This window comes from Lepidochelys kempii, chromosome 25, assembly GCF_965140285.1.
Source record: "Lepidochelys kempii isolate rLepKem1 chromosome 25, rLepKem1.hap1, whole genome shotgun sequence".
NCBI classification, from domain to species: domain Eukaryota; kingdom Metazoa; phylum Chordata; order Testudines; family Cheloniidae; genus Lepidochelys; species Lepidochelys kempii.
Genome location: NC_136404.1, coordinates 18,225,073 through 18,238,915, shown reverse-complemented (window position 1 = coordinate 18,238,915; position 13,843 = coordinate 18,225,073). Strand labels below are relative to the sequence as shown.

The 13,843-nt window shown below is 39.4% G+C and overlaps 1 protein-coding gene across 5 annotated transcripts in view; it reads left to right on the top strand.

The window, feature by feature from the left end:
* Positions 1-13,843, top strand: part of PGPEP1 (pyroglutamyl-peptidase I) — a 28,161-nt gene that overhangs the window by 1,288 nt on the left and 13,030 nt on the right. Inside the window, exons 2-4 of one of the 5 annotated variants that reach the window (XM_073323685.2) lie at positions 1,961-2,013; positions 9,094-9,257; positions 10,971-11,115. In XM_073323685.2, coding sequence (XP_073179786.1) covers positions 11,110-11,115 — 6 coding nt within the window. In that variant the 5' untranslated portion in view covers positions 1,961-2,013; positions 9,094-9,257; positions 10,971-11,109. Of the gene's footprint in view, positions 1-1,960; positions 2,014-9,093; positions 10,380-10,970; positions 11,201-13,843 lie in introns of all 5 variants that reach the window. The other 4 variants (XM_073323684.2, XM_073323683.2, XM_073323686.2 and 1 more) reach the window with 4 other exon arrangements.

The following is a 13,843-nucleotide window of genomic DNA, read 5'->3' as shown; positions in this document are numbered from 1 at the left end:
CTTATTGGGAAGGCAGAGGAGTGGTAAGGGGTTTTGTTGCTGCAGCAGAGTGATTTGAATTGGAGGCCAGGGTTTCTACGGTACTGAGACCTAGGAAGGTGGCTTTGTCAACCCAGTCAGTGTATGCAGCGAAGTGTCCGCCTCCACCACTTCTCAATTCCTTGATCAAAGGCCTAAAAAGAAAAGTTGTGTTGGTAAAGTTTCCACGTCTCGCAGCACTTTCTGCTTTGGTACTGCACGTTTATGGAGTCCAATTCTGACAGAAGTTAACTTGCCTTAGACCCATGTTTGCCACTGGGATAATCCGTCTACAGCTGTCATGTTCCCTTTTTAAGCTCTCTTTTTAAAAGTCTGGGAAATGATATTGCTTCCACCTCCTTCTGTTGGCGATACGCACTCAGTAGGGGTGTGTGCGCGTGTGTGTTTTGTTTTTTAGAACTGTTTAAAGAGAGAATCCTATAAAGATCTCTGCAGCTGGCTTTGCTCAGTTGAGTTTCTTCCATAAAGGACATAGGGCAAGAGAACGAATCCCCCGTACACCTTTTCTATTGGGTCAGAAGAGCAAAAGGCCAGTGTGGCATGTGTGGGCAACTGATGCAGAATCAGAGCATTAAGCCACACTGAGCACCTTTAGAATTGCCACTGAACAGGGAATTTGGTTTGTAGCTAGACTTGTTACAGAACTCCAGAAATGCAACAGTCTGGATTACGAAATGTTTCTGGTCATTTTTGGATTGTAGTTTCTTTTACTGTCACTGAGTTGACTAATGAAATGATTTCTCAGCATTTTGCTGCTTTTCACTATTTGCCAGTATGCTACCGCCTCTGATGACCATTATCTTATGGAGGTTAGGCCTGCACAGATAGGACCCCTGCAGGTCATTCTTGTGGAAAGCTTAACAAGATTTTTTTTTTTTTTTTAGGAACTGAATTTTGAGTGTGACACTGGTTAGATTATACATAGGTGTTTTTGGTTTTTTGTGGGATTTTTAAGTAGAATTCCTGTTTGACCGCACAGAGAGCTAATCACTAGTATAGCTGTATACAGTATAACCTGAAATGTCAGGTTATTCACAGCAAACTGAATATTATCATAATAATGACAGCATTCTTTATACCCCTAAGGCATTTCCTTTAGCTGAACAAGACTTCTTGTGTGTTTTCACAAGCACTCTAGGCTCACAAATCAATTCTGAAAGTTAATTTAAACTATAGTGGCATAACTTTGCACATCGCTGAATTGCCTTACTTTTGTGGTGGTACAATAGTGAGGAAATGCTTGCTCAGTAAAAACTACTGTATTGTGGGTTACTAGTTAACCATAAGTTATTCATTAGAAAATTTAGGCTCCGTGCAAGCGTTTTGTATAGAACTATCATAACCTTTGGTGCTTATTTGTGTAGGGATCATCAGCAGTATTCTGTTTAACTTCCTGTTAAAATATAACCGTAATGATGGAAATCTTAATTAAGACTTGCTTAGTAGAGAGGAGATGCAAATTAGTAGGTATGTTAATTTGCTTGTATATTTGTAGAGGAATTTGTTGTGGACTCTGACAGTTGTGGGAGGGGATGATTTCAACTGGGAAGGAAGAACAGAAAATTTGTAACTTTGTTTGGGGTTTTTTGTTTTTTCCCCAGACTATGTCAGAATTGGGAGGGAGTTTTTTATTTAGACAACCTATTGAATTGAAATCATCTTCAATATTTTGTCTATTTTCATTCAAAAGACATAAAAGGATGTTATATAATATAAGTCAGATACTTTTGGAAGGTGGAAAGGATTTGAGTACTTGAATGTAAATGAGCAAGAATTTGGTATTCAAAGAAATCATTGTGGTATCCATAAGTAGTTTCCCTTGCGCACATTTAAAACAGAAAAGCGCAAATCAGTTTGCACCTCTGTGTCCAGTCAAGCCTGCAATAATGATTTCATCACTAAATCTTTATTTCTGTTTCAGGGTTTGGCCCATTTGGAGAACATGCTGTTAACGCCAGCTGGATTGCAGTCCAGGTAACAACACACATTAAAACACAGTTGGCATGTTCCAAGAAAGAGCTGTGCTGATGTGTCCCGTTTTTAAAAAAAGTTAGAATTTGTGAATCTATTGTAGAGCCTTGCAGAAATTGTTCCTGAAATTTACCAGTTGAGGCCCAGACACTCCAATGATCAATCAAATTATATATTTTGTTCACTCATCAAAAAATGTGTTCTGGACAAGTCAAATTTTGTAAGGCTGAGTTAATATAGTTAATCAAAACAAAGAATTCACAGGATAACTCTGAACATTGTAGAAGTTTTCCTGTTATCCTCCCCCCACAGAGGGAAGAGAGCTAGATTTTATAATTCCTCAGAAATAACCTGAAATCTTCCTTAGTGGTTGCAGTGTGCAAAGGAGGGAGCACAGGTTTTGGTTTAAGAAATGCATGAGTTCTGATCCCAGTTCTGCCATGAATAATGTCCTTGGGTAAGTCACCTAAGCTCAGTGTTTTCCCCATTGTGAAATGAGGATAACATGTAACATCCCTGTGGATACAGGTACAGAATGAGAATGGTTTTTAAAGCACTGCTATTTATTGATGAGGCACAAACTGTTCTCAGATCAAGTCATTACGTAGGAAACTTATGCCATTCATGGTCTGCATATCTTCATAAGCATCTGTTCTTACATTATCTCACTGTGTAAGCTTACAATGCTGATTTATTCACACTAGATGTCATCAAGAAATCAAACTCTCGCCAACAGTGAATTAAAATATTCTGCATGTTTTGCAGTATCCTGTAACAGCATTAATTTGTGACAGTACTACTGCATTATCCAAATTCTTTGTTATTGAAGACAGTTGACGAGTCAAGTGAAAGTTAAGGATACATTTCAGTACTTTTGCCCAAGGAATTAGACGTGTTTTTTCTCACCAAGTTCCCATCCGCCTCAATGTTCTGGGACTAATGTATTTTTCAGAATGCTTTTAAATTAAATCACAAACTATAATCAATTATAGCCAACTAATGGAGGGCTGGCCAGATGTCTAGTGCACTGCACTGTTATAAGGAGATCAAACCTTTGATTCCTTGAACTGTTGGGGCTGGATGTACTCCTGAGGGAGGAAAAGGAGGACTTGTGGCACCTTAGAGACTAACCAGTTTATTTGAGCATAAGCTTTCGTGAGCTACAGCTCACTTCATCGGATGCGTTCAGTGGAGAATACAGTGCGGAGATTTATATACATAGAGAACATGAAACAATGGGTGTTACCATACACACTGTAACCAGAGTGATCACTTAAGGTGGGCTATTACCAGCAAGGGGTGGAGGGGACGGGGAAGAACCTTTTGTAGTGATGATCAAGGTGGGCCATTTCCAGCAGTTGACAAGAACGTCTGAGGGTTCACTCAACTTCAGGTTGTAGAAAAGACAGGCTGTGTATAGAAAACTGCAGTTACTATAATCTGATGTTCTATAGTAGGGCTGACTGGTCCTTGTTTGTTTATGGTTGGCATAAGGACAGTTATCCCTAATAAAGGTAGCTCTAATGGGGGGCAGAGGCTAAATAATGGGGATCTGGGACAAGAAAAAACAGAATTGGTGGCCACTGTTCTGTGGCTTGTAGTAAAAGTAAATACATAATCTGGCTTAAGGGAAGAGACAATCACCTCCACTCCCTCAGTTTAAGGCACTGGTGATTGTGATCCGTTCCATCGTTGGTAGAGTAATCATGTACATTTTATTAGAGAAGCTCTTTTTAATGTAGGTTAAATTTGTTCTGGATATGTAAAACTATCCTTTGAGTTTTACACATATGTTGCTGGGTTATAGCTGTACATGTGCTGGCTGTACTGTAAGCCTGTTCTTTGACAGGATTTTTTAATTACTTGTGGTAGATTGTGACTAAAATCCTAAAAATTAAACTTTCAACCAATGTGTAGGGGATTTGCATTTCCCAACTCTACTCCAGTCCTGAGGGGCCCAGACAAAAAAGGAACAGCATGTCTTTGAACACGTGCAAGTTGGGCATTGTGCGAGTTTCAGACAGGGGACTTCATGGAGCTGAGTGGACACAAAGACATGTGTCTGAGTTTCTGAATCCCAGACAGTGTGATCTGCATTTTAATAGAAGAAAAATCAATTAAACAATCTTTGTAAATCCTTCCTAGCTTTAGGGCTAAGCTAGTTCTGGTTTATTAGATCTTATATTATCCTGCGGATAAAATTCTGTTTTTCTTCTTTCCAATCCTTTTTTGGTTTTGTATGTTGAAGACAAATATGATTTTTTTTCCTCAGACTGCAGTGACTTTCTAATATGGTCACTTGGTCTTGAAAGCTAAATTATTGCTAACATTTGGTAAAATATCGATATCTTGAAACTAGTCACTGCAGCATTTTAATAGTGCTAAGACTTTAATTGTTTTGTGCTTTTGTATGCACGGGGAGAGGCTGATCCTATAAATAAGATTATAGGACAGAAATTAGACACTAGACCATATGTGTGTGTGTGTATATATATATACATACACATAATGCATATATAAAATATGCCTTTTAAGAGTAGTAACTTAGGCTCTGATATATATATTTTTTTCAAAATGCTTATTTTTGTTTAATGTCTTGAGACTTCATTAAAAACCTTCTGTCCATGTATATAGAACACTCTGTATGTACTAAATTGTTTGAAATTTTTATTTTTGGATGTTTTTATTTTCTCACTTTGGGTGAGAGGTGAAGACAAGGTTTCATTAAGGGGAGCTTTAAAAAAACTGTCATTGACATCGCTTTCCTATTTACTTAAACATAATGGCTTTCCCCCTGGTATAAAATACCCTGTTTTCTGTACAAAGATGTGCAGATCAGCCTAGACACAGGTGTGCCCTATGGACTGTGAAGCTAATTGGCTCCTGGGTCCATCCCATTGAAGTGTTTTTGACTGAGCTGGAGGATGAGAAGAAGGGTCAGAGTGCATTTTGACATTACTAGGGACAATTGCTGTCAGCGTGTCTAGACAGACCTGATAAGGATATTAAAGGCTCACAAAGAGGTCCATTGTTGAGGGGTCAGGGAATGGGTCAAACATGTTTTTTTTTCTATATTTGTCAGGTATACAAGGCTGTAGATAATAAGTTGTCTGGGGGCCAAAGGACATTTTTATTATTGAATAGAAGTGCGTGTGCGCTATTTGGTAAAATGTTAGTTGTGAATTTGTAAAACTACATTTAATATAAATGTGGATAGAGAGCAGAGAAGTTGGCCTTTAAATGCTTCCAGCTGCAAGTTACAGCCTGGAGCATTCAGTCTAACATGTAGGGTTGAGCGAGGTGCAGTACGGCACATCTCATAACTGTAGAGACTCAGCATTTAGTATCTTTCCATACTCTTAGGAGTAGTGATAGAGAATTGTTAGGTGTTAGATAAAAGACGGACTTATTTCAGTATTACTTTAATATTGTGTAGTTACTTATTTCATTGATGCACCAAGTAAAATACCTACAATTTTGAAAGCAGACTAGGGTAAAGAAGATATGATGAAACATTACTTAGCATCTGTCTCTAGTAGTGAATGTCTGCATGCTTCAGATGCTAATCAATACAGCAAACCTTTAATATCAGACTTGCCCTCAAAGCTACAGCAAGTGATTTATCACTGTTCTTGCGTAGACTTTCATGGACCAGCAGGTCTGACTCTTATCTTTTCTGGGTCTATTAGTAATCTTGTTTTGGGGAAGGGGGTGGGGGGGGTGGGCAACAGCTGTGTCCCTCTGTCCATCCATACATGCGTAAATTTTCTCCATGTGTCTAGAACTCCAATAAAGGACGTAACAGCACTGTTAACTAGAGGATGACATGAAATGTTGACAGTCAGGTTACAATATAGAGGAAATACTGCTGTATTGTAAAGCAGTCTCTCTCTAAACTTCACAGTTAATGTTTACGTTAGCTTCCTATTACTGGCCAGATGTTTCAAATGCTTCTCCACCCAGGTTTTCGCAAAGAAACCAATCTTCCTGAAATTTTACATGCTTCATCTCATCCCTCATTAGAATTTTTCTTGCGTGCTTGGTAACTATCAGAAAAGGAGTTGTAAAGTTAAGGAGCTTTGAAAATTTTCCTAAGGTTTTATGGCTCACATCTCCAAAATGGCTTGGCCTGAAAAGTCCAAGTAGAGCTTGGAGCTTCATAAGAGCTGTCAGAGTAGTACTTTGCTGCTGGGGGCCCTATATGCAAAGATGCTCACTCAAAAACCCTTCTTAAAGAGTTTGGCTAAGACCCAAACAATATTGCTGTCTTCATTTAAAAGAATCCAGAGGTTTTAACGTTGGGTTTTTTTTTTTTAAAAAGTGTAGAAATAAACAATTAAGGTATCCAGCCTGCTTCTTGCTGACACATAATCCTTCATTCACTTTACCTGGCCCAGTTTACACAGGTTTCTCAAACACAGCTTTGCCCTCTACAACTTGCAAAAATATTTTCAAAGATTAAGGGTGAATTACCAAGCATTGTTGAAAATAGGATTTCATAATCTCAGTAATTTATCTTGACCTTTGTGTATATTTTTGCAAATTTTAGGAGCAAAGCTTTTTGAGTGGATTGTGTAAATTAATGGTTTGTTTCCAGAGATATTAATGTTTGGGTTTTTTACGAGGTATAGAACTTTTTGAAAGTAATATTGGTTGGAGTGTTAGAGATTCCATTGAAACATATGTTTAACCCTAATGCTCTAACCCTCTTTGTCTGAAAATAATTCCTTGAATAGACACTATTCAGTCTGTGGATGAGCTTAAATTTTTTTTTAAATAGCAGGAAGCTAGGGGGATTCTGCAAAGGCCATGATTTTAAAAGCAATTAACAATTTTTAGCTGCCCACAAGAGGCACCATCTAAATGAGCCTCATTTCCAGAATACTCTGACCACTCACCCTCTTGCCCATTTAAGGAATTTCAAGTCAGGCATACAAAATCGATATTCACTTGTGAAAGTCTGGGCCAGCAGTCGTCTTCAAAGCATGTTTTAGACGTAGCCCAAAATGTAACAGAAGTATGAGTGCTTAAACAGTTATTTTTAAAAGTGCACACTTCATAAAATTGAAAAGTTTGCAACTATAATTGGGGAGCAAAAGAGATGTTTTTTTTTTAAAAAAAAAAGTACCCCACAGAATAATGCCTGGAACCTCCACAAGGGTCTGCTCTCGTTGCTCTGATTGCAGTATCAGGAACTAAAACTTCAAAAGAGAAAAAGGATTTGGAGAGTGAAACTGCTAAAGACGTTCTTTTATAGTAATCCTTAAATGTGTAACCTGAGAGCAGGTTGGTGTTGTAAGAACAGCAGCATGGACTCCTGAAAACGATTAAAATAATAGCTCTTGGACTGTGAGTTGAAAGTTGTTAAGGGGCTTATTCCTTCACCTACTTACTTCCCTGGTCCTTCTTGCATGAACAGAGAGCAACAATACCCAAAGTCCAAAGGTGCAAACAATTCAATGTTTATTGGGGTGAACTTCCAGCAAGCATGATTCCAGTTTCCTTCCTTAGTATTCTCCTTCTCAGCTCTGACATCACAGAGCCTTACACCTGTGTCCCTGTTCCTATTCCTGCCCTTAGCAAAACATTATTCCAATTTCCTTACCCCTGTTCCCATCTACCCCACCTACACACTCACCCCCTCACTTCCTGATTGACTGCAGACTATATAGTAAAACTTAAGTTTGGCTTAGCTATACCTTACCAATCATTTTCCTGAAATTTAACTAACCAATCCTAACATATTGTAACATGATTATGTAACCAATTATATCCCACCACCTTAATTAGTTTACACCCAGCAAAATTAATTATACAGCAGACAGGAACAATCACAGAACCAGACAGATTATACAGACAAACAATAGCAAAGTGGGAACTATAATGACGAAACAATACAGAAGTGAGGATTACACATCCCAGTATTGATAAGTGAGTTCTTACCAGACAGGATGCTATCAAACTAAGTTTCCTTTTACATCTTCTAGGCACTTCCCTTTCTCTGGAGGTGATAGGCACTATCAGGACAGGATTGTATTCCTAACAGCCCAATAGCACCTGATTTCAATGTGACTAGTTTGGAATGTGAGGACGTGACCGGTTGCTTCCCAGCTTATGGCTGCCTGTGTTGCTTAGCCAAAGGCCTTAATCTAAGAACAGGACCTCAGACTGTCACAGTAAGAGAAGGACCTTACACTGGCAGACAGTGATTTTGATTCTTTCTTTTATTCCTCTATCTAGCCAAGTGATAAGAATACACCTAAATTCTTAAAGTACAGGCCTTTACCGACAGGCCTGAATATCTATATCCTAACAAAAGTCATTTTCTTGACACGCACATGTAACTCCTACTCGAGCACTAATTGGAGTTAGCAGTGTACAATCTTGGCAAGAGTAGAATTGTACTCTTTAACTGATACACATCTGCAGAAAAGCACAGGAATAGATGTTTTAACTGTGTATCAACTTGTGAAAAGCTAAAGACCTAAAAGTCAGTGATCTTTCCAAGCAAAATACAGGATCAGTAATAAAAACAGATGTGATACAAAGTATCTCACTACTTGTAATTGTGTGTTCCAAAAGAAAAATACACTGGTCACCTCATCCTTGTGGGGGTGGAGGGGGAAGAAGGACCTAAGGGTAAAGTTCTGGGATGCTGATGACTTTTCTGTACTCCTTTTGTTTAAAGAGCAATGGGTAACATTTTCAAAAGTGCCTAAGCCTTTGCCATTAGGAGAAAGATGTGTAGTCTTAACTCTAGTTAACTAGATAAAGTCCCAGTACTGACAAGGCAGTTTGTAGTTACCCTTCAACTCACATGGGAACTCACACAAACTGCGAAGTATCTTGTCTGCACTAGGATTGTTCCGGGAGGTAGCTAACTTGAGTTATGCGCACTGACTTTTTTCCAAATGAAGATGCTGCCTATGTCCTACTGAAAGTCAGTCAGATTCTGAAGACTCTTAGCAGCTTCTGAAAATGCTCCCCAGTGTAATCTGTGGTAAGGCTCCTAAATTAAACATATAGTATAGGTTTGGAGCTCAGCTTTTGAGCTTGCTTACGTAAATCTCTTCCTTTTTTCAGAGGCTTCAAATCTTGTGCGTGTCCCTCCCTACAGTTCTCAGGATGTTTGGGGTTTGAGGGCTCTGGAATTGATGGTTTCACTTCTGATGAGCCAGTTCCATTCTGGGCTAAACTGTTAAAGTCCGACGTACCATATGAGCAAGCACCTGACTGAAATCTTGATGGTAAGACTGGAATGCATCCAAACAGAGGTGACAGCAGAAGAGCAAGAGAGAAGAGAGGCCAAACTAGTGTGTTTGGCAATCAACCATAGAGTAAACTAGATGAATGGAGATACTGCGTACCATAGCTGAGCTATGAACAGTTTCCACTATAAAGGACTAGATAAAAGTAATCAACTAGGAGAGCTGGAAAACAGGCAAGACCTTATGCTGGATTTGGAGAGAATTTTCAGTACAAGCTGTATTTAAACAATACTATTCTCTGTTCTTTCTTTGATTGAAGGATTCATCCTCCCCCTTCCCTAATTAACCTCAAAGAGGCCTCTGGCCAAGGGTCTAGCTGGTACTTGCAGAGTTTCCCACAAAAGTTTAAAAGAAACTGGCCCGAGCACGCTTTTATTGTCTATCCTTATGAATCCCCTTGAAAAACCTCTCCTAACTTCAACGTAGTGTCTTAAACTACAATAATATAGGCTGCACATTATGCTACCAAATAAATGCAACTTCTGGGGTACACAGTGACACCTTGCACTACCTGCATACTCCACCCTTTACTGAAATTTTGGGTGAGCTGGAAACCAATATAGATTTAAGATATGAGGATTCCTTCCAAACCCCCTCATTATGTGAAGCGAAAAAAAAAAAAGAATAGTGCAAGTGGTAATGCTCAATGGAATTGACACCGGTAGAACAGCTTCAGAATAATGTACGGACTCCATGCTGGTGCTGCAACTTCTGCCTTCCTGGCCCCTTGCTTTGGGTGCCACTGACCACTCTGGAAATGGGACAAGAGCTTCCAAAGGAACTTCACAGCTGCCAAGATCAAGAGAACAGATCATTGAGCTCTGGAGTTCTGTTTGGTTTTATTAAGGCAATTGAAAAGTGTAGTAAACACCTGCTCTTTGAGGGAACACTCCCTTGAGAAGAGACAGGTTCAATATCCTATGCGCCATTGAGGTACTGGAGAAAAGACACTAAGGCAAACTGGGACCCCTTTACCCGCACTGGCTACATACACGTTTGAAAGAAGAAACAAGTAGAGAGATGACCTGCTGGCCTAGTGTCAAAGAAAAACCTGTTTGTCCCTCATAAACTGGAGAGGCTGCTCAAGATCTGTTCAGCCAGGTAATACTAAGACTCTGTAATGCTGCTGGGCTCAGCAAGGCCAGTGGTGACCTGCAGAGTAAGTGCAAATCACAAGGTAAAGAGAAGCTCGGGGGCAACTTGAACTTGCACAGTCAGCTTCTCCGAGGTTTTCAGCTAATGGTTAGAAAACAAGTAACTTGCTAGCTGGGGCTAGTTGCCTTCTCCTAGATATGCACAATCATCTCTTGTGTACCTGACAGGCCTACTCTGAGGAACACTAAATTATCCATTTCTATCCCTGGCCCAGATTTCTAATGTTCTGGACATTTTGCACAGAGCTACTTCTGTGTATCACTTTGGAAGTAACTAAGACCAGACTAGAGCCCCGATTCTCTGCTCATTGTATTGAGATGGTTTTAGTATCGACAGAGCTCCTAATGTATGTCTTCAGTCAGCATGGATCCCTCACTTAACCAATTGTATACACAGGAAGAAGCAAGCAATGACATGCAAGATATGCAGTAGATCCTCACAGCCCTTTGGAGTATTGTTTGGCACGAAGCCAGTGATCTTCAACTCCGTGAATGTCTGTATGTGATAAAACTGTATTCTTTATTTGTATTACCATAGCACCTTGGAGCCCTAGTCATGGACCAGGATCCTGTTGTGCTAGGCGCTGTACACACACAGAACCCACAGGAGTTTACAATCCAACTATAAGACAAGAGACGACAGATGGATACAGACACGCTGGGAGTACAAATAAAGAATGATTGTGAGTGTTGCTTATGAGCAGTTGTTACACTTCACCCTGTAGCTGTCCTGGCTGTCTGGGTTTCCAACTTTCATAATACCCAGAGGTAAATGATTAAGGCTGTATTTCTAAACCTTAATGTTTAAAATAACCAAAGTCAGTCCCTTTCTTCCTTTAGTAGTTCCCTAAGCATGTGGAGGATGCAGTTACCCTGTGCACTTGCATACAAGTTTTAATACTGGTATCTTAATAATGCATAAATAAAGAATTCAATGAAGTGGTGCAACTTTAAAGAATCAGTTATTACTAGGATGTTGCAAAAAGTAGCCATAAATAGTAGTTTGGGAGAGAGTAATACTGCACTATAAAAGCCTCCATGTACTAAGCTGCTCTTGTAGGGCCTCGTTGAGTTGCTCCCACAGGTTTAGTGTCTTTGTACTTAAAACCAAGTAATGTGGTACTCAACTTTTTTTTCCTCTTCTCCCTACCTCTGGGCAATTGGGAAGGTTAGTGTGTCTCTGGGGTCTGAATTTCGTTAGTCTGCTGTCTGGCTTCTGTTTGTCTGATTAAGGTTGTCATAGGACAAAGTTTTGACTACAGCAGAAAGTCTAGTCCTGCATTTGAATAAATAGATTAAATTCAACTGAATTTTTAAGAATTCAGTTGCAGCTAATGTCTTACTTTTTTTAATATTTGAGACCCTTCCTCTCATCTGCAAGTTGAAATAAATATTCTAAAATAAAGTAAGCAGTCTGTTTTGCTGCACAGAGGGTATAAATTCTGTAAAAAAATTTGATTGCATACATGTTTGTATTCTGGGCTATTAATCTTGACTAAAATTATAATCCAGATACTCTAAAGTCAGAAGATGGGACTCTAGCCAGCTGTCCAATTTGGCGGCAATGTTGATTCTATATGGGTTTGTGGAAATATAATTTCATTGATTTATAGTAAATCTACAAATCCTACAGAAGTATAGAAACCACCCTTCTGCTCTCTCCTAAAACTAACCCCATAGCCAGCCGATGGAGCTCCTTTTTTTAAAATGCATTTCAGTACATTGTCTCCTTTTTTTGACTTGCTCACTTTGCATGTGGAAAAAACAATTCATTTTTGTAGTGCCCAGATCAGCAAATAAAAGTGGTTGCTTTGTGCTAAACTCCAATACTCCTCCCATACACAACCCCAAACACACAACTTTGATATGACGAGAAGTGAACACCTCAAGGGTAGTCAGTGAAGTCACATTCTACCTTTGCATTTCAAAAACTGTTAAATCACCACCATGGGTTAGAATGCTTTTGAACATGTTAACTTATGAGTAAAGGGATATTCACTGTAGCTCTTGGGGAACTCCAAGCTCTACCATCCACTCAGATTCCAATTTAAAATATGTATGTCCCACAACACAAACAATACTATGTAGCTGTCTTAGCAAACCTGTATAAAATTCAGTGCAACGAGCCAAAAGCTGTGCAAATAGTGATGTTTATTCTTTTATAAACATGTCAAAAGGGATACATTTACAATGCACTAAATGATAAAATAAATGGACTTAACACTCATTTATCCTAATATTTTATTAATTTATCAAACCAAAATATATTGAAACAGCAGGGCCCTCTGAAACAATACCTGTTAAAGCAAAGGGGTTATTAAAGTGTTAGTGCAATCAGGATATTGGTTTTTATGGGTTCTCTATTGTCCCAGACCATGTTTGGACAAGCATGACAACATATTTTCAAGCCACTTGTTATCCCGATGATGATCAGAGGAGGAGGATGGCTTTGTCTTTAAAATTCTGCTAGGTGTCTAGTGAATTGGATTCTACTCCTGGCTCTGCCACTAGCATGCTGATTGAATTGCTCAAGGTTGCATATTGCTGCATGAATTTCCCAGTCTCTAAAATGGGGACCTTACTGTCCTTCCATGTGTCATAGGTGTGTTTGAGACTGAATTAGCTGTTGGTAAAGCCTGGGATCCTTGAGTGAAGGATGATGTAGAAGTACAAGCAAAGCATTACTTAAAGTGGTCCCATGGCCTGGGTCTGGAGACACATAGAGGAGTCAGATATACCAAGAGGTTGGGCATCCACCATGTCTGTTTGCCTTGGAGTAACACTAATTGTTGTCATACCCACTGGTTGAATGGGGGGGACTATATGTAGCCCTTCATGCTTACGGGAGGGGGATGGTGAAAATGTAATGCACATAAAGACTTGCAGTATGTGTACTGATTGGTTAGGCACCTGTGGGATGTGTTTTACAGCTCTCCTTAGTGGAATGGGGGAAAGATACCTGAAATCCTAAAGTAAACAATTGTTTCCTTCAAGTGTTTGAATGTCACAGTGTGGCTCAAGCACTTCCATGTGTCTTTATGCTCCAAGTTTTTATTTTTAAATGCTCCTAAAGGTTATATTTCTCTGTTATTGCATGGGGATTTATGCTGTCTGTGTAGTAGGATTAAAGTGACCAGATTCCCACTTGTACTGTTTAATCATCTGGGAAACTTGTTCCTGTCGCATTTAGCCACAGCGCTCTAAGTTTTCTGTGTCTTGCTGTGATGGCTCTGGTACTGCTTCCCAGTGCAGCAGGATGTATCTCCTAGCTAGCTTTCATCTCGCTACCTGAACGTTCTCTGCTTTAACGGAGCATCATGTTCGCTAGTACTAAGCATGCCACAGAACTGCCATTTTCACTCTCGTGTAGGAACAAAGTCGATGCTGGATGTTTGTTCAACTGAAATTCAG